At 51.8% G+C, this 18,702-nt stretch overlaps 9 protein-coding genes across 9 annotated transcripts; 4 read left to right on the forward strand and 5 right to left on the reverse strand.

The window, feature by feature from the left end:
• Positions 1 to 810: 810 nt before the first annotated feature.
• On the reverse strand, positions 811 to 2,104 carry BO94DRAFT_544813 (putative protein N-terminal asparagine amidohydrolase; the record flags this gene model as incomplete). Its single annotated transcript, XM_025613201.1, has 2 exons — positions 811 to 1,757; positions 1,933 to 2,104. The coding sequence occupies 2 exons, from the start codon at positions 2,102 to 2,104 to the stop codon at positions 811 to 813; spliced, it is 1,119 nt and encodes a 372-aa protein (XP_025469154.1).
• Positions 2,105 to 3,070: 966 nt separating this feature from the next.
• Positions 3,071 to 3,821, forward strand: BO94DRAFT_392594 (uncharacterized protein). The gene has a single exon (XM_025607332.1). The coding sequence runs from the start codon at positions 3,173 to 3,175 to the stop codon at positions 3,740 to 3,742; it is 570 nt and encodes a 189-aa protein (XP_025469155.1). The 5' UTR covers positions 3,071 to 3,172; the 3' UTR covers positions 3,743 to 3,821.
• Positions 3,434 to 4,894, forward strand: BO94DRAFT_392599 (ERF4 family protein). Its single transcript, XM_025607333.1, has one exon. It carries the CDS (start codon positions 3,901 to 3,903, stop codon positions 4,648 to 4,650), a length of 750 nt encoding a protein of 249 aa, XP_025469156.1. The 5' UTR covers positions 3,434 to 3,900; the 3' UTR covers positions 4,651 to 4,894.
• A 751-nt stretch (positions 4,895 to 5,645) lies between these two features.
• Positions 5,646 to 7,516, forward strand: BO94DRAFT_513537 (AP-2 complex subunit mu). Its single transcript, XM_025609848.1, has 3 exons — positions 5,646 to 6,059; positions 6,131 to 7,109; positions 7,184 to 7,516. The coding sequence occupies exons 1-3, from the start codon at positions 5,723 to 5,725 to the stop codon at positions 7,188 to 7,190; spliced, it is 1,323 nt and encodes a 440-aa protein (XP_025469157.1). The 5' UTR covers positions 5,646 to 5,722; the 3' UTR covers positions 7,191 to 7,516.
• A 185-nt stretch (positions 7,517 to 7,701) lies between these two features.
• BO94DRAFT_393123 (uncharacterized protein) lies at positions 7,702 to 8,196 on the reverse strand. The gene has a single exon (XM_025607334.1). The coding sequence runs from the start codon at positions 8,080 to 8,082 to the stop codon at positions 7,744 to 7,746; it is 339 nt and encodes a 112-aa protein (XP_025469158.1). The 5' UTR covers positions 8,083 to 8,196; the 3' UTR covers positions 7,702 to 7,743.
• Positions 8,197 to 9,545, reverse strand: BO94DRAFT_393127 (uncharacterized protein). Its single transcript, XM_025607335.1, has 2 exons — positions 9,422 to 9,545; positions 8,197 to 9,302 (listed from the first exon to the last, which is right to left on the reverse strand). Exon 2 carries the CDS (start codon positions 9,193 to 9,195, stop codon positions 8,311 to 8,313), a length of 885 nt encoding a protein of 294 aa, XP_025469159.1. The 5' UTR covers positions 9,196 to 9,302; positions 9,422 to 9,545; the 3' UTR covers positions 8,197 to 8,310.
• A 1,359-nt stretch (positions 9,546 to 10,904) lies between these two features.
• Positions 10,905 to 12,059, forward strand: BO94DRAFT_533579 (uncharacterized protein). The gene has a single exon (XM_025611359.1). It carries the CDS (start codon positions 11,369 to 11,371, stop codon positions 11,768 to 11,770), a length of 402 nt encoding a protein of 133 aa, XP_025469160.1. The 5' UTR covers positions 10,905 to 11,368; the 3' UTR covers positions 11,771 to 12,059.
• A 940-nt stretch (positions 12,060 to 12,999) lies between these two features.
• On the reverse strand, positions 13,000 to 15,049 carry BO94DRAFT_462571 (serine/threonine protein kinase; the record flags this gene model as incomplete). Its single annotated transcript, XM_025607979.1, has 6 exons — positions 13,000 to 13,741; positions 13,790 to 14,074; positions 14,120 to 14,166; positions 14,220 to 14,540; positions 14,592 to 14,871; positions 14,919 to 15,049. 6 exons carry the CDS (start codon positions 15,047 to 15,049, stop codon positions 13,000 to 13,002), a joined length of 1,806 nt encoding a protein of 601 aa, XP_025469161.1.
• On the reverse strand, positions 14,974 to 17,766 carry BO94DRAFT_489119 (putative C2H2 finger and ankyrin domain protein). The gene is made up of 2 exons (XM_025609082.1): positions 17,412 to 17,766; positions 14,974 to 17,318 (listed from the first exon to the last, which is right to left on the reverse strand). Exons 1-2 carry the CDS (start codon positions 17,458 to 17,460, stop codon positions 15,445 to 15,447), a joined length of 1,923 nt encoding a protein of 640 aa, XP_025469162.1. The 5' UTR covers positions 17,461 to 17,766; the 3' UTR covers positions 14,974 to 15,444.
• Positions 17,767 to 18,702: the final 936 nt, after the last annotated feature.

Consider the following 18,702-nt stretch of genomic DNA (forward strand, 5'->3'; position numbering starts at 1 on the left):
CTCCTCCCAGGTATGAGCGCACGCTCTAAAGATGCTACCTTTACTGATCTAGGGATGCGCGTCAAGGGTTACATGCAGAAATGGGGCCCAGGAAATAGAGACTCAACAGTTGACTTTGCAAAAGAGGCGACCATCTGATGGGGGACGCCGCTGATCAGTTGGTCATGAGATAAGATGCTGGAGTGGATACACTACCCTTAGGTACTTTAGACTGCTGTAGCGATCAGAGAGTCCGGGGCCCTCTGATCACCCGGCTTTCTTGCCGCAACCCAAGGATACTTTTGGCGGGGATTTTCCGGACAGGAATGGGTCTAGATCCACTCTGGTGCTCTCTTTGCAAACGACCGCCCGAGTGACGATGACGAGCTATCTCCCGTCACATGGATGCCGGGCGAGGCTGATTGGGGGCCAGGACAGGGCTCACATGATAGATGATGGCGGATTGTGGCAGATCGAATCTTTGGAACCTGCCTGTCTGCTTGTCTGCTGGCGACACATTGCCCTCGGATAAGACATGGTTGAGAATATTACGTAGCAAGCCAAAAGACCAAGGAAAAAAAGACGGGGGTCCAGATAAGCCTCCTGCACCGTAGGAGGGTTCCATCCACTGTTTTCCACCACTATGAGGAATAAATCCTGGGATTATCATGGAGGTGGGCTCCTTTTTATGCCCAAAACACCCTCCGTATATGACGGATTGGATTTACAAAATGCCGACTGCCAACGCCTGCTTGAATCAGAATAGGCAGAAGGGCATCACTGCAACCCACCAGTTCCAATGTGGTTTTCGCCTCATAGGTAGTCGAAATGTCATTTCGAAGCTTTGGCCAATCCAAACACCATGCTGGGGTCTGCCGTGGTGTCCGCAAAACAGATACCTTCCGTCGTCGCGCCCATCAGATCCCAACACAGTACTTTCACATCAAACGGCGCTGCCTCCGTCTCGCTTCCTTCGGAATCATCGCTAGAATTGTCACTTCCAGGAGAAGGTTCCCTACCTACTGCACGGGTGCGTGGCTTTTGTGTGATCGCTACAATAGCACTTGTGCCCGCATATCGAGCTGAACTTGCCCCTTCAGCGCCCTCTTCCTCCCCCACTCTGTTGGCGAACACAATAACGATCTTCTTGCCGTGATCGGAATCATCGCCATCAAAATTGACTTCATGGCCCATCTTTTTGCAAATAAGCGGCACTAGTCGCTGAATCCAGTAGTTGAACGTGTCCAGATCCGGCTTATCAGCGAGGAAGTCCAGCTCTTCCCGACTCACCGATGTCAGCCACGCCATAGAAAGTATGACCAGTTCGGACTTAGTATCCAGTACTCGATTAGCAAATTCCCATGCTGTCCAGGGGGCCTCAAACCGGTATGGATTTATGTCCATACAGATGCCGAAAGAGGTGGCTATTTGCGACTCCAAAGTGCTCTGGTTTAAGTTCCGAAATGTGAGCTGATGGAAACCTTGCTCTGGGTTGCCTTCGGCTGCCCACGTTTCATCCGCATAATATAGAAACGATTTACGGTAGTTTAGGATGATTTCACCTCTCTCATCCACCACGAGAAGGGAGTTGTAGCAGGTCTCTCCGGGTTTACTTGGGTCGCCTTCCGGGGCTTCGTTTGCTCTGTGGATTTCCGGGTATCCCACACAAACTTTGCATTGTAGGCGTTTGGCCGTTTGTTTGGCCCAGTGAGCTGAAGGGCCTTGTCCAACGGGCTCTAGGAAGGGCTTTATAGCCTTCAACGACGGAAAGTTGTATCCTGATCGAATCAATGGCCGTGTTGCGCAGAAAGCCCGGGGGGAATGTGGGTTGTCGATGGAAGACGGTGGAAGAGGGAGCTCCAGGCTAAGACGTGTCGAACAAGCCACCGAGCACAAACATCCCGAAGCTCATGCATCGTGTGACAACAGAAGGGAGCACAGAGTAACACTCACCCGTCAAGGCCAACTCGGGCAAAATCAAAACATCCGGCTTGAGGAGATCTAGTCCAATCCCAATCCCAACGCCTTGCACCACTTTCCCATCCTTGAGCAATTCATTGGCTCTTTGGATGTTTCCATCGATATCACCCAGACGAGGGGCAAACTGCAGCGTTGCGACTTTCATCCCTCGATGCCTCCGATGGTATCGGCGAAGGTGGGGAGTACAGGGATTAGTCGGGTGGTAGTTGTTTGCAGTGTTAATGACGAGCGACGACCGGGTCAGACATGGGATACGGCAGCTGCGTTGAAAGAACACTTTGACTGAAATGATGATGTACACAGGCTGTGCCACCGGACTTGGCTCCGGGGGAGTTGAAGTATATAGGTCAGGAAAGGAAGAAGAATAATAATGAATAGAGGTAATACTTGGCTCGCTTGTGGTGATCAGAGACTGGCGAGATTCAAGGGAGGATGATTGGTCATTGGGCGGGGACGGAAGGGGGAGCTTCACGTGAGGGTCCCGTGGCTGGGCCCAAAGTGGATGTTGCGCGACGTCATGGGCGTCAAATGCCCATTAAATCCAATCCAGGTCAATATTAATCTAATTCCGACTCGGACTGCCCTTTGACATCTCTGGAGATTGGAGCTGCGCAGTGAGGGGAGCTGCCAATCATGCCACATGCTTGCGCTGCTGGGTTTCACCTGATTTGCTGCACCACCATCCTGGGGCTGGGCGACGGAGGGTTGGATGACGCATTAATGGGGGATATTTTTAACTTTCGCACAATTCCAGGTAGACGTTCTGGGCGGTCCCAAGTTGGTTGGAGCCTTACTTGGGCTATTGACTCGTTTATTGTTTCGAGTCGGGATCCGGTGGATATGGAGCCTGTTAGGGACTGTTCGGCTGCAATAAGAGCCATGGCCATCCGCTTCATGATTATTGTTTTTGCGACCATCGCTGTCCTTCGTTTCATCCAACTGCAGTCGCTCATTGAGGTTGATCAATTACTATCTTTTACTGTGACCACTACTACTAGGCCACCCTAGGTAAGTAGTAGTTGTCTCGTATAGATAGAGATTGGCTGCTGCTACCTTGAGCATTACCTACTTTGACCGGGGGATATCATCCAGCATCACCGCTTCATTCTTTGATTCATTCATTTATCCATTCCTTCCCTCCTCATTCATCTTTCCTTATCCTATACTACTATCGTATCTACTACTGCAAACCGCTGCAAGACACATCCATTGAATGTCGTGCTCAGATCATTTTCTGTCCCTTGCCGCGCCCCTTTTCGATCCTCGCCCACCAATCACAGCCGCCCGTTGCGATCGATTCTTATTCTTGGGCCATCGACATCATTTCTCAAGCCTCCCACCACGACGTCTCCTCTCCCCTCGTCCATCACGGCTTCTCCACCACCCACTCACGCCGCTCGGCTCCCTCGGTCGTCGTCGTCCTCGAAAACGACGTCTTTCGCGCCACCACCGGATCCTTCACTACCATCGCCCCAGGTTAAAGCGGCTGCTCCTCATTCCCCACGAGGCCGCCGCGTCCGGTGCCGTTCCTTCGAGTCCCATCATCCCGCAGCACTTGCATCGGCCGATCGGGTCGCCGCAGAGAGCTCCCCCCAAGCTCGATTATCGTACCGACGAAAGAGTTCCTGGATACCCCCGGCGATCTTGCGTCCGCCGTCGGTTCGACTCGCGAATCCCGTCAATTACGTCCCTCGCATCACCCCGGTCACAGTTCCCCATTTGCAGCAGTTATCGGACGAGAACCTTCCGCTCGAAGCGCAACGAGACGCCTATCCTCTCCTGACCATTCCCGAACGGCGTCGTAGTCGACCGACCCCATCTCCGAACAGTCTGGTGGTGGAGCGCAGCCAGGGGGAAACGGAGAGTGGACGCTCTAGCATCGCAGTGCCTCGAGGCCAGAGGCGCAGTGGAGCATTTGACGATCATCTGTTGTTGCGAGAAATGTCCGACTCGGCTGTATCAAATGGGGCTCAAGAGGCAAAGAACCCTCGTGCGCCGGAACGGGCGCATCTAGGCTTTGACTTCGCGGCAGATGGACCGGGGCCGCTTCACGATGACCGGCCCCGCCATATACAGTCGCAGTCCTCTCTGCGGTCACAGTCACACATTGCCTCGGTGCCATCTAACACCGGCACTCACACCGGGGGCGAGGCTGATGTGGCGGAGGAGTTAGCATGGGGTCCTGCGCATCCGTGCTATCCTCACATCAACCCACATGTCCCGATCCAATCCGAGGAGTATATGACGACCCGCATCATACGGATCCGGCGAGACTGGATGATAAAAGGGGATTTGGCTCCTACGTTTTCCAACCTGTACCCTGAGATCCTTGATCCGTTATTACCCGAGCAGGAGTTTCGCAAGGTGATCGCTACGGTGAATGATGAGCTTGTCAAAGCCTTCGATCCGTTCAACTTTCGCAACTTTATCGACAGTGCTCTGAGCCTCCTCACAGGCTGGATCTGGGAAGATATTGGTGCTCCGGGTATCAAAAGTCACCTCAAACGGGTGGAGGCTTGGCTGGACAGGTGGAACAAAGAGGTTGGAGCCAAAGACGGGGTGCATATATGGAGCCTGCGCAGGACAGCGTACATGTCGCTGGACATCCAGATTCCAGATCCCAAAGTTGGCATCATTCGCAGTGAAGGAGGCCCGTCACTACCAGGGACTCGACCGAGCAGCGGCGTTTGACGGGGCGTCGGGAGTTCCGCCCTCGAGCAATCTCCGCAGGTTGAAGCCAGGCTAATCGTTTCTACATCTTTCTTTATTTAATCGTCTACGTCTTTTAGTATCCCTCTTGGATGATCATGCATCCAAACCCCGACCCTGTTTCTCTTCTTGTTATATGTTTGATTCTGGGTTTCCCACTATGATATCCACGCCCTGGTCTCGGACCGTTGATACCATCTCCCTACCACCCGGGAAACACTCCCCTTTTGCTGGAGTGCCGGGTGAAGGGTTCTTTGTCGATATTTGCCGTTATATTCTGTCGTTCTAAGTTGTTCCCAATACCCTTTCAGACCTATCCTGTCTATACATATATCTGTCTGGCTGAATGTCTTCCTGGATTGTGGAGAGTGGATGAGAAATGTAGGCTACTCGACCTACAAATGATGTGAGAAGAAAGAAAAGTTAGCCTTCGATAGATTAATCTAATCAGTCCCATAACGCCTTGAATTTCATCGTCCAGATCGAAATAGCTGTAATGATCCTCCATTGATCCAGGTAGACCTAGTGCATCGTATGCCAAGTATAGATAGACGCCCGATAGCACGTCCAGTCCGATCAAAACATCGGTTTCCAGAACAACCGAGCCGTCCCGGTCTGGATGCCCACGTGGCACTGAGCATCCCTGGCCTCGATCGGCCCTGGATGAACGGTAAGGGATGAGGATTTTCCATGATTCGGCAGAGGAAGCCTTTTCGTTTTTGCTCCTTGTCTAATGGGCATCGCAAAATCGTAGTCGATGAGGTTTTGAACAAAACCAAAGATAGATCAATCAGCTTTGACCTACTGCGGTATTCATGAGGCAGATTCTCGGGGTCATTTCATTGCCTGAGATGCATGACATGGAGTTGCGGTCCCTGAATGCGGGCGGCGGTCCGGAGGAAGTAGCGCCAGGGTCGTTCCTGCCTCCCAGCAGCATCGCCGCCGCCGCCGCCGGTCGAGACCAACCCAACGGACCCCCTCATTCCTTCATTCCCCCTTTTCCCCTCTCTGCCTCCTCCTCCTCCCTCTCTGCTCCTCTGCACCCCCCATCATCATGCTCTCCGGCATTCTCATCTTCAATCAAAAGGGCGAGAACCTGATTTTCCGCGCCTTCCGCAGCGACTGTCGCCCGCGCCTCGCCGACATCTTCCGCATCCAGGTCATCTCCAACCCCCAGGTCCGCTCGCCCATCTTGACCCTGGGATCCACGACCTTCAGCCATGTCAAACACGAGAACATCTACCTGGTCGCCGTGACCAAGAGCAACGCCAATGCCGCCCTCGTATTCGAGTTCCTCTACCGCCTCGTCATGCTGGGGAAGAGCTACTTCGGGAAGCTCGACGAGGAGGCCGTGAAGAACAACTTTGTCCTGATCTACGAATTGCTAGATGGTGCGCGCCCCTATTTACTAACCATTCTCCGGGAAAACATCTAATAAAATCCATCTTTCTCTCCATTGCAGAAATCCTCGACTTTGGCTACCCCCAAAACACCGAGACCGACACCCTGAAAATGTACATCACCACCGAAGGCGTCAAATCCGCCATTGCCAACTCCGCTACCGACTCCAGCCGCATCACCATGCAAGCCACTGGCGCACTCTCCTGGCGCCGTTCCGACGTCAAATACCGCAAGAATGAAGCCTTCGTCGACGTGATTGAAGACGTGAACCTTCTCATGTCCGCAACGGGCACTGTCCTCCGCGCCGACGTCAACGGTCAGATCGTCATGCGAGCCTACCTGTCCGGCACCCCCGAGTGCAAATTCGGCCTCAACGATCGCTTGCTCCTCGACACCGATGCCGCCGGCTCCTCTACCCCCGGCAACCGCGACGGCACCATGAAGGCCACCCGCGCTGCCGCAGGCTCCGTCACCCTCGAAGACTGTCAGTTCCATCAGTGCGTCAAGCTGGGTCGCTTCGACGCGGATCGTATCATCTCCTTCGTGCCGCCAGATGGCGAGTTCGAACTCATGCGCTACCGAGCCACCGAGAACGTCAACCTCCCCTTCAAGGTCCATCCGATCGTTCGGGAAGTCGGCACAACCAAGGTGGAGTACAGCGTTGCCATAAAGGCCAACTACAGCTCGAAACTCTTTGCGACAAACGTGGTGATTCGCATTCCGACACCGCTGAACACAGCCAAGACCACCGAACGCACCAGTCAGGGTCGGGCGAAGTACGAGCCCGAACATAATAATATCGTCTGGAAAATCGCGAGGTTCTCTGGTGGAAGCGAGTACGTGCTGACGGCGGAGGCAACATTGACGAGCATGACACATCAGAAAGCGTGGAGTCGGCCGCCGCTCAGCCTGTCGTTTAGTCTGCTCATGTTCACCAGTAGTGGGTTACTGGTGCGGTATCTGAAGGTGTTTGAGAAAAGCAACTACAGCAGTGTGAAGTGGGTGCGGTACATGACTCGCGCGGGTAGTTATGAAATCCGGTACGTTTGATGAAAGACCCTTACCCCTCATGTGGGGGGTGGCAGAGGATCTGTGCTGACTCGAACCGAAACAGATTCTAGTCTACTTGTTACTGCAGGCAGGGAGGGGCAGAGGCAAGGTATGGTAGGGTAGCCGGTGGTTTGACATCCCGATTGCATACCCGATCGAAACTTGCTATTCGTTACCGACGTTGAGCTTGGTGTTCTGGCGTTGACGTTTTCATATTGGGTGTATCTCTCTCATACTCGTTTCCTGTTAGTGCACATAGGGCTGATGCATGCATTGCATAACTGGGTTGGTCTGGCTGTTGCGGATGGATAAATGGATTGACGTTTAGAGGTATAGTTAACAACTGCCTAGTATATAGATTACTATTAGCTTCTTCCTATCGTCTGTGATAAACCCCAAACAAAATCAAATACTAATATTTAATCTATATTGTGCACCAGATATATGTATTCCCATATTTATTCAACTGTTTCTTCTTTCTTTCTTCTAGCTAAGATTTGTACTAAGAATAGCATAGACAAACACAACCCGTGTGTTTAATCAATACTCGCAAGGCCCCGTCGTCATCCATGATATGATACATGAAAGTATGTTAATCAGCCAATCAATCAATCAATCAATCAATCACGCCATTGCGACTTTGGTATGTAGCAAGGTAATCAAGCAAATAAATAAGCAAGCAAGCTGGCAGGTAGATAAGACAAATAAACGTAACCCCGGAAGATGGAAGATGTAAATATGATCGAACCCCATAGATATCCCGGAAAAGGTAAAGGAGAAAGTGCAAGAAGGAGAAGAAGAAGAGACAATATCGGTAATAGGTAGTAATACAATCTGCCGATCCGAGAGTAATACATCAGAGAATAGGAAATAAAAGAAAACAAGGGGGGAGTTAACAGAGAGATGCCCAGACACGAGGGAGAAAAAAAAAACAAGGGCAAAAAGGAAAATAAATCCGTCCATATCCCGTATCGTACATTAGTCCATAAGTTGTGAGAAAATAGAGAAGAAGAGAAAGAGAAATAGAAAAGATACAGGCGTAGGAGCGTGGCCATCCCATCAAGGTGTTCGCGCTCGGTACATGGGTGGTCTGTCATGTTGGTCTTGAGACATGTAGGATGATGATGGAAGAGGAGATAAAAAGGTAATGGAGATAAGTGGAAGGGGAGATGGTAGAGGTTGAGGTTGTGTTCAACTCTCGTCAAGTCGTCTTTTGACTGTTCGTCGCAGGCAGACATCTCCCTGACCCAGGAGAGCTTGCCATCTCTGTCCAATGGACTCGTGATCTCTGCCCAGTTTCTTGGCGCAGTCATCCAAGTCTTGTTTGGAGAGCTGAAACTTCGAGAGGACGATGCCCACGAGACTCTCGTCATCCTCGGCGGTCCAGGATGTGGAGGGGTCGGTCGGTGATGGTTCATCTGGCGTGGTATCCTTGAACTCATCGGTTGTTTCGATGGACGGCAGCGCCGCATCGGGGTTGTATGGAGTCTCCAAGTCTTCGGTCAGACCCCAGTGTGGTCGACGCGCCGGCGACGGAGGCGATTGTGTGATCGGGGGAGAGAAAAGAGCGTAGAAGTCTGAATGGGAAAGACCCAGTGGTAGATCATTGGGAATGTTTCTGCGACGCTTGGGAGTCGAGTAGCGGGGGCGCGATTCGGCGTCGCCGGAGTGATTGGGTTTGTATTCATCGGTGTTGACTTCGGATTCTATCTCGAAGGTATCGCGACAACGTTTGTTTGCGCCGCGCGGAGGTCTGGAAGGAGTGACGATGGGTGATGGAGAGGTTTGTCTGAGATCGAAGTCTTTCTGAGACACCCGCTTGCGCGACCGGGTGGGCGGCGGGGATCGGAGCTGGAGGGGACTTTGGAGACGTCGGGGAGTTGTGCGGCGGGGCGCTGATGCAGGAGATCCGTTCAGGAGGGTTTGGAGAGCGCGACATGTTCCCAGAAGACCATTGCCTGATGGAAAGAAGTCGTCGTCTGATGGAGGAGGAGTGGTGAAGAGTTGACTGGGAGCGACGTGCGACTGGGTCTGCGGGTGTCGCATGTCGTTGGGAAGCGCCGATGGGAGTAACATCTTGCGCTGAGACAGGTGATAATGATGACAAGGGATGATTGACGTAAGAGAAGATAAGGAATGGTGGAGAGAGAGTTGGGATGATGGTTGGTGGAGAAGGTAGTAGTCTGTGCCTGGGTGTGTTTTGTGAGTGTGAGTGTGTGTGTGTTGGCCCAAGAAGGACCGCGCCGAGGAATGTAGGTTTGCGCCGGAGGAGGTCTCGAGGAGAAGAGGGGGGAAGACGGACAAATAAAGGAAGGCAATAAAAAGTTGACAGGCCGCGCTTTGATGTGCAGTAGGTCCGGAGGATTGCGATGAGAGAATGACAGTGAGGGGGTGGATGACAGGAAGAACAGATGATGATGGGATGATGTCGGGGGGGAGTGTTGAGGGGAGGAGAGGGAGGGATCAATCAATAATCAGGGAGTGACGCGCTGCGGCCAAAAAGGAGAGTGACTTGAACGGAGGCCAGGACCGAACCAGGCGGCTTTTCACCTTTTTTCTCGGTTCCGCAAACGGGCCCCCCAGTTCACTGTCGGCCCAATGACACGATTCAACCCGGCCTGCAAAGTCTAAATCCGGGCTGCAGAATTCCAAACACACTAACAAAGCACTGTGAGCGATAGTGAATGCGGTGGCAGGCTGGCTTCACTGGATTCAGTGCAGTGGAATGGCTGCAACTGATCAGGTTGATGTGATCTCACAAAACGAATGGATGAATGGACAAATGGCATCGAACGTGTACAAAAGAATGATTGACTAGTATCACCGCACTTGAGCTCGCTTTCCCTTTCTTCTCCTGCGCCCTCTTTTCCTCCTGGACGCTCTCTTTGCTTTGCTTTGCTTTGCTTTACTCCTCAGTCTCCCTCCCTGAAGACAGGGAAAGGCCTATTTTTGAAGGGTTCGACTCCGACTATAAAGCACTGTCCGGCCATCGGGCCCCTCCAGAGGACCGAGTGAGACAAGGAGTCCAGCAGCCCTTCCGGAGGGATGTGGGCTGCAAGGCATCCATCGCAGGGTCACCCGCTGCGCCATTTCCCCATCTCGGTGCCCACTTGATGTCAAATTGATAGACGCCAGCTGGAGAGAGCTATCACCAGCCTGGGCTGGGCTGGGCCGTACCGTAGTGGGACGGAGGCTGTTGCATTGCAGCTGCATTGCGCGGTATACGTTGGATGAAGTTGACAGGTTCGTGGACTCAGTATACAACTCAGCGAGGCGCCATGCACCTGGGAGAATCGGGATCGCAAGTTGCTGGCCGATACTGCCGCTACGCCGACGACTTGACTCGTCTGTCTTGAACTATAATGGACTCGTCGATCCGGTGGTGGTTGGGATGGCAACAACCCTCGACAACCTGGATATCCCCATCCTCTCCCTCTATCTCCCTCTTGACCTAGTAGATTGGTTCACTCCCCTATCTCCATCCAGGGTCTACATATTTAGAACATTTCTCCCCGTAAAAGCATCTTCTTTCTCGTCCTCCGACGATTCAATGGCAAGTTTTGGGAACCCAAATCTTTTGGGACAACCACTTCCCGAAGAGGCAAGATTTAGTCGCCTATCGCGAACCGCGTTCGCGTCGCGTCTGGGGCGCGTGTCCCCGCAGCGCGTTGGCCAATCGGGGGTGCTGAGCCGAGCAGCTGAGTAGTTGCAGGTGACCAATCGCCTGGACGCATCATTTGGTGACTTGTCCATCACCATCCATCCAGCCGCAAGTTCCGATGCATCTGCGTCTCTACGGCCTGCATCCTGCAGCCTGCAGCATCCAGACAACAGAATGAAACAGGCATCCCTCCGGTAACCGGTCGGGGTTCGGCCGGGCAAAGCGTCCTTGCGCAGAACCCGTTGATCGCCAAGAAATCCCCGAGGAAGTTGGAAGTGTGACGATGTTTTTCCTCCTATCGCTCCATCTTATCGGCCATCCAGCTGCTCTCCTTGCTTCCCCCTCGGACACTTACCTACCTTTACACCTTCAATTCCACATTCTTTCTCAGGGCAAGGTTTATCCCCTCAAACCATCGACGTGATTCCCGGTGGCTATACGATTTCCCTTGGCTCGTGTCTCATTGATCGTGCTCGCTACTACTAGCTTTTGAGCTGCTTCGGGACATTATGCGTCAGATGACCGCACGTTGAACATCGCTCCTCGTTTCTTTCTTCCGGCGCTCCTTTGTCCGTCCTTGCTTCGTCAATGTACCCCCAGGCTGCGTTCGGAGAAATCGCCCACGGTCTGCCGCATCGCATTATCTCGCAGCTGTACTCCATAGATATGTCCGCACGGGTATATTCTACGAATGGTGAGGAATTGCCACCGCAATGCCCACATCACACAAGTAACAACCCAGCCAAACGACACCAAACACATTTCTCTATCCCCCCAACTACCCTTCAGAACATACTAACCTACAACCGAACCCCTATCTACAAAGCCAGAATGAAACCAACCCAACCAGGGAACCACACAAGGGCCGACGATCCCAGTCCACCATCAATGAAACCACCAGAACTCAGAAGATCCTTGAACCAAACCCAAACCCATAACCATCGAGCAGCAAGCAAGCGCAAAAAGCTAGCCAGTTCAGTCCCAACCTGATTCTCCTCCCTGCCCGTACCGTATCCAGCTTCATCCACATCCCCAGCCTCCGCCCAACATCCATCCCCCACGCAAGGGATATCGGAAACTTTCCCTCCCACTATGCTATGCGAATCACAGCACTTGCATGTGCAGGGTGATTGACACCTGCACGGGTTCCTGGTTCCACCTGGGATCTCCTCCTTTCAGCCCTTGGTTTACCTACCCTAAGTGCTCGTGCACCCCGTAGTCCTAGCAGCACACCACAACACGACGTCAACGTACATCTAAGGAAGCTATATCAAGCATCAATTATAAAATAGTACCATAGCCCTAGCATAAGCCATGAAACTAAATCTTCCCATCGTACATAGATCAACACAGCACATACGCCTACTGCACCTTGTACCTTGTACCTTGTACCTTGTACCTACCTCCACCCATGCACGGAGGCAAATACGTTCAGATTCCTTGATACTTCCCCCAGTATCTAATAATATCTAGGTAAGGCACGTAGCTTCTACTACGTAAGTATTATTAATAACCTTCACCTGAGACCCTCCTTCCCTACCACCCAGAGAAACCCACTTAATTGAACTTCCATCAAGTCTGGCAAACCCAGATTCATCAGGGCGCTGAATTGGATTCCTACACTTTGTCTGTCCAAAGCCTTCTTCTCTCCTGGATAGGATAGTACGAACAGACGATGACCGAATGGACCGATGGTTGAAGATCGTCGTGCAAGATGCGGGTACGCAATCGGTAACCTAGTCTGTGGGGAGGGAAGGGGATAGATAGGATGGGGGGGTATGTTCTTCTGGTTGACATGGTCATGAGTTCTGGATTTCTCATTGAGTCTGGTCCTCACTTGGGATATGAGTTTGTAGACAGCTATGTTCATATGGTATGGATTTGGTTGGTTCTGTGAAGAGACAAGTGTGGGCGTGGGAGGTTCTAGTGGTTGAACATGCACTCGTCAAGGGATGGACCGATGTTGGAACCTGTGCTACGAAACTGAGACATGATGGCATCGCCTTCGTCCTCGGTACCCCCTGTTCTTCTAGCCCTTGCACGCAGCATTGATGCTCCGTTCATGGCCGTATTTATATCCTTATGGGAACTACCCGACTATGTCCAGACAGGTGACTAAACTATTGTGCTTATTTTCTCAAAGCAATCCGAGCGATCTATCTACGCTGTGACTATGTGATTAGGAGCAACCCATTCCCTCCAACAAATGCCCGTCAATTTCAGGTATCCACCACTTCGTGAGCCGAGCATGCTTGGTACCAGGCTATTATCTCTTCTCGGTTTTCTGGGCTCGGTGAAAATGACTCGCCGACCATATGCCAGCTCGGGGACGGAGGGAAGTTGGGATCCGACAAGGTAGGAGACGCAACATCATGTATATTCACTTCCCAAGATGATGATGATGATGAGGTGGAGGAGCTTTCTTTTTCAGTTGACCATGTGCGCAGCGTTTCAACTGATGACTCCATCTGCTCTGGAGACGACCTATAGGAAGCAGTCGAGTCCTTCTCGAGGTGTGAGTCAATCGACGCTGCTTCCCGCTCCTTTTTTCGGTCCTTGAAAGATTCCAAACTCGTAATCTCAACAATAAACGGCTCCAGTGGGCGGCATGGAGACCAATCCCTGATCGATCGTTGGTAAAGTGATTCAAATTCAGCTAGATGGGCTGGGTTGGTGAACCACTCATGGTCCAGCCCTTGCTTTGCAGTCAGGCGTTCCGATGGAGTGAAGTTGAGAAGGCGACGTATAAAATCTATAGCTCGGTAACTTGCATTGTTTCTGCGTAGGCTTGTTTCCAGCTTGTCAAAGCCTCCAATTTCGGCAAGCTCGGTCACATATCCTGTCGCTTCTAATGAGCCCCCACATGAAGTACTGCCCGTGAGTAAGACTGCTGTCACGCAACCTAGAGACCAAATGTCTACGGCTTCGGTATAGCCTCCGCAAGAAGCACTGTGTATTTCTCTGTTCTTGAATTAGCAAGACACCGCTACAGATGATTGAAGTACTAACGGGGCCATGTACTCAAAAGTGCCGACAACTCTGGACATGCGCCCAGGGTTGTGGGTGGCGCATCCAAAGTCAGACAGCACAACTCTGCATCCATCCGCCAAGGATGTCATGAGTATGTTGTCCGGCTTCAGGTCTCGATGAACGATATTCCGATCATGCAGGTAATCCAGTGCCAGCAGAATCTGTCGAACTATGACTGCAGCATCGATATTACCCAGCTTGCCACCTTTGTACTGAATATAGGAGAACAGGTCTCCTCCAGGGACCAGCTCCTGGAAGAGATAGCTAACTAATTAGTCTGATATGTGCAGATACATGAATCATACTTACACATTGAAGCTGGTTCGTATCATTTTCTCGACGCTAATGATATTGGGCTGTTCTTCTGTCAGCACAGGGGTCATTAAGGTGATTCATGATAGAGCTTAACGTGACAAAGATCTTTCAGTAATGTGGCCTCTCGGTTGACTCCTCCCAGCCTTTTGTCAAGCCTTTCTTGGTGGTTGTCGCAGTGCGCCTTTTTTCCGAGGTTGAGTTCCTTGATCTTAGATCGTCTCACCACAGCCGGATCCTCCTCGTCGTCATCATCAATTGTCCATGGTTCCTTGACTATTTGATCTCTGATAGGCCGAAGATCTATAACTTTGCAAGCGAGCTGCTGGCCATCGATTTTCTTATACGCCATGTACACTTGCCCGTAAGCGCCCGAGCCTAGCTTACGGGGTGTGATGCAGTATGTGCTGCCTAGTATCTGTGACAGTCAGGATCAAGTGCGAGCTCGAAATACAACCGCAAGACTCACTTTCATCTCCTGGGCCCTGACCGGGTCTACATTTTCCTGTGTCTGCTCCGGGTCTGTGAACCTGAGAAAGTATCCGCTCGCCAGTTCGAGTATATCACCATGCCCGAGGAGAAAGCCACCTTTATCTGCCATGGAGTAGGTGTTCCAGAAGGTGCCATTTTGGGATATGTCCTTGGCATATACCAAAGGTGGAATCTGTCCCAGATTCTCCTCGTCGAACATAACGGTATAGATATGGAGATGTCTCCGCGAAACATCTATATGATTCACGACATATTGGCTTGGAGGCTGTCAACGGCCGCATCAGGCAAGGGATAAGGATCGTACCACTTCTTCGGGTCTCGTCCAACATATATCTTCTGATGATGGAAGATGGCGAGTGGATTGCTCTCTTGCTGAGTCTCTGGGTTCCATTCAGACAGGGTGCCAACAAAGTAGGGGAGCTGAGCCTGGGACATGATGGGTGATTGGAGGGTCTGGGGATAATCAATAGGAGATAAAAATGAATTCGGAGAAGATGGTGAGGTAGGGTACGGAAGGGAATTAATTCACAAAAGAAGGGACAGGATCGGGGAGAATGAGAGAGAGAGAGATGGAGAGCAAGCTAGAAATGATTGACTGCTTGAGTGCCAGCGAGTCAGGTGCCTTCCTGCCTGCCTGCCTGATATTCCAAGCAGCAGCAACCACCTCGTGGCTACTGGTGTAGTCAAATGTCTATGTGTAAACCCCCAAAACCGCGAGGAAAAGCCGCCAAATCCCGTCGTGAATCATCTCTAATTGTAACAATAAATCATGTCCGCTCAGCACTGCTATTACACCTTAACCACAGATCCAGAACAACGCGAATGTCTAATCAGTTCCCTTGCATCCGTCGAAAGCGTTCCTCAGCTGCTCGGGCGCGGCGCTCTCTCTCCAACCGCATCCTCATTTCCGGTGTCATTCCTCGCATTTCTTCCTCTCTCTTCTCAGAAGCCGTTTTCTCAACAGAGCCCAGCGTTCGACCAGCGGGCTTTTTAGAAGCATGCTGTACTGCACTTGCTTCCTCCTCCTTTCTCAAACGATTCATTTCAGCTTTACGCCGACTGTTCTCCTCTTCCTCTGCGGTCTTCCGCTCCCTCTCAGACCGGCTGTTGGCGTCATCTCGAGATATCGGTGACGGTACATTGGTAGCTTCCCAGTTCCACTTCGACTCGCCTAACTCATGACGCGCAACGCGGAAGGCGTCGCGTGTTGCACGATCCCCTGCAAGCTCGAAAGGGGTCCTCCCTTCGCCGTTGACCGCTGTCGGATCTGTTTCGGCCTTGGTCAGAAGGGCTAAAACCATGGATGGAGAATTGAGGTTAGCGGCGAAGTGAAGGGGAGTAGGACACCGGAAGTTTTGCTGGGAGTCAACAGGTCGAAAGGTAAACGACGCAGGAATCGAGTTCTTGGACAGATAAGTCATTAATGCCGGGATCTTGGACCGACGAATGAGAGCCTGTATCTGGGTTGTGTGAAGCATAGCAGCCTCGTCTTCCTTGGAAACCTTGGGCTTCTGCTGCTGAGGCCGTGGTGTTGACGGCTTCGACACTTCGCGTTGCTTCGCTTCTGCAGCAGCCAGCGCAGCTTCATCGATTTGGCTCACCTTGACCCGGGTGAGCTCTTTGAAGCAGCGCATAAGCTCGCCTTGAGTCGCTCGACGGGTACTGAATGGAAACCCTCTCAATCTCGGGTCATTCTGCTTGAGGACCTGGCCCTCGTACTGGCTGAAAAGGATTCTACGATTCGTACTGCCGGTAGCACGAACGAACAGTAGCTCAGCCTCATCGATCATCTGCTTCCAATCCGTCAACAACTCTCTGATCTCCTTTTCTAAGGCAGCTTCATTGTATCTTCTCAGGCTGGAGCCTGCCGAATGCGCGGCGCCCTTGGCGGCATCATTGGCAGACTGTGAGCCACCTTGCTTTCGCCTGGTTGTATAACGATGGAATGTTTTATGCGCAATAACTCGAGCCTGTCTGTCCTCAATGCCACCTTGCCTCCGATGGATTTCAGGAGCCAGCGAAACCAACATTGCTGCGAAATGACCACCGCCGATCATGCACATGAAAATGTGAGGGCTGGGCGACGCCGGCTTCTCTTGGGTGTTTCCATTGGCTCTCGGTGGAGCGACTGGCGCAAGTTGCCTTTTCTGTATCGAGTTGACCAGGTGCCTTGGCTCATCTTGTTCAGCACTCGAAAACAAAGCCCGATAAACACCCAGGGACATATTAGAAGGCAGGAGTGAGCTAGAGAGCCAAAACAAAGGAGGCCTGCCAGAACCCTGCTTATTGGAAGAGGATTCTACCTCATCAGTCGCTTGAGAGATCTTGGCCTGCTTTTTTAACAAGGCCGAGAGTTGTCCATCTTCTTCCTCATCCTCCGCTTCGGACGACTCGGACCCCGATATGGACTCGTCGAGCTCCCCAATGGCTTTCGCAAATTGCGATTCATCAAATGTGGGCCCGCCTCTGAGCTGCGCTTTCAGGTTGTATCTGTGATGATCCGAGCGGACATGAATCCGTTGCTCCTGCACGTTCAGATACGATACCTTGCAGAGGGCACAACTGGTGGTCGTGGCAACCGCATGATCCAAAATCGTCCCCTCTGTGTTCTCTGAAATGGGTTCAGATGTGTTCTCCACTGATATCGGTTGATTGTCGAACTTTGTGGTCAGCGTCGAGAGGAGTTCTCGCGGAAGATCGTACACTTTCGATGACTCAGTGTCAGCAAGCAATCTATAGCTATGGGATTGTTAAAGGCAAGGCCAGAATATGACAATGAATAGCCAGCGATACTAACCATAAAGGGGCCTTTTGACCAGCTCTTCGATAGGGGTTTCTGCAGCCATAGTGATGTCACAGGTAGCGCAGGATTGTTGGTGATGCTTCTGAGATTTGATTGTTTGCGCCCCGAATGACGCTGCAGGAACCCCTCTTGTAGCCCACCGCCTTCCGCCTTGGAGGTGGGGCTGGAACCTTCCGCGGCCAGTTTCTTTCTAGAAAGAACCAGTTGAGATGCACTGATATCGGGTGTTTCAGTGACGAGCATGGAGAGTTCAGGCCACATGGCAGCGGGGTCTGAGTAAAATTGGCCTTCAAGATTGTGACTTATCAGGCCGTGACAATCCTGCATAGAGCCTTTGAGGCGTGGATCCATGACTACCGCTCTGTACCTACTCCTTAAAGCTGATTGCCAGCAACTGATAAATGTGTTCTTAGACCTTATTTTTCTGCACCCGAGTCTTATGATCAGTATCACTATTCCATCTCCGGTGTCCTGTATTTTCCTGTATTTACCGAGCACCAGAAAGGCCCATAAGATGATTGTCTTTCTTGGGCTATGTGCCTGTCCTCTAAGTTCGGATGCGGCTCGAAAGAGTCCATATCCAACGACCTATTTAACACGATTCTAAGTGGAGCAGGGCTGATAGGCTACTCGTAGGGGTCCAATAACGCTTCATCAACTCCCATCCAGCAATAATACTGACGAGCCCGAAAAGTCCCAGCCGTCCGACGTACCTCGCTCATTAGCGGGGGGAGATTCTGGAAGTTTACTCCGAGCATACGGTACAGTATCTCCGGGTGGGGTTGCTGCAAGCTGATCTGGTAATAATCCGACTCCGACCCCGAGCATATCCAATCAGAATGAGCCCATCCAGGTAAGTAAGCACGACATCGGCTAGGCTCACCAAGACATTCTCACCTTCTACTGGGATAATACGTTCGTAAAATCACGGGGGGCTAGCCTGGTAAGGCACTTGATACAGGTACTCTGCAGCTGTTGCATAATGGTGATAAGAGGGGGATACATGCTGAATAGGGAGTGACCTACTACTATGCAGATAGTACATCCTACCTGGCCGATGATAAGGGGATCAGCGGCCACTCATTACATCATTGGTGATTGCTCCCGAGATGCGAGAGTGTGACCTGAGATCCTCTCCCATGCTATTGCCGTCGTACTGTGAGCCCTAAACCCGAACAATCGTTGTCACACTGCCTAAGGCTCGGACATAAGGCGACTATCATTCCAATTTGGGGGCGAAGGGAGATTGAATCGATCTAGATCGAGAAACTTGGGTCAACCTTGC

This window comes from Aspergillus sclerotioniger (assembly GCF_003184525.1).
Source record: "Aspergillus sclerotioniger CBS 115572 chromosome Unknown BO94scaffold_9, whole genome shotgun sequence".
In the NCBI taxonomy this organism is placed as follows: Eukaryota; Fungi; Ascomycota; class Eurotiomycetes; order Eurotiales; family Aspergillaceae; genus Aspergillus; species Aspergillus sclerotioniger.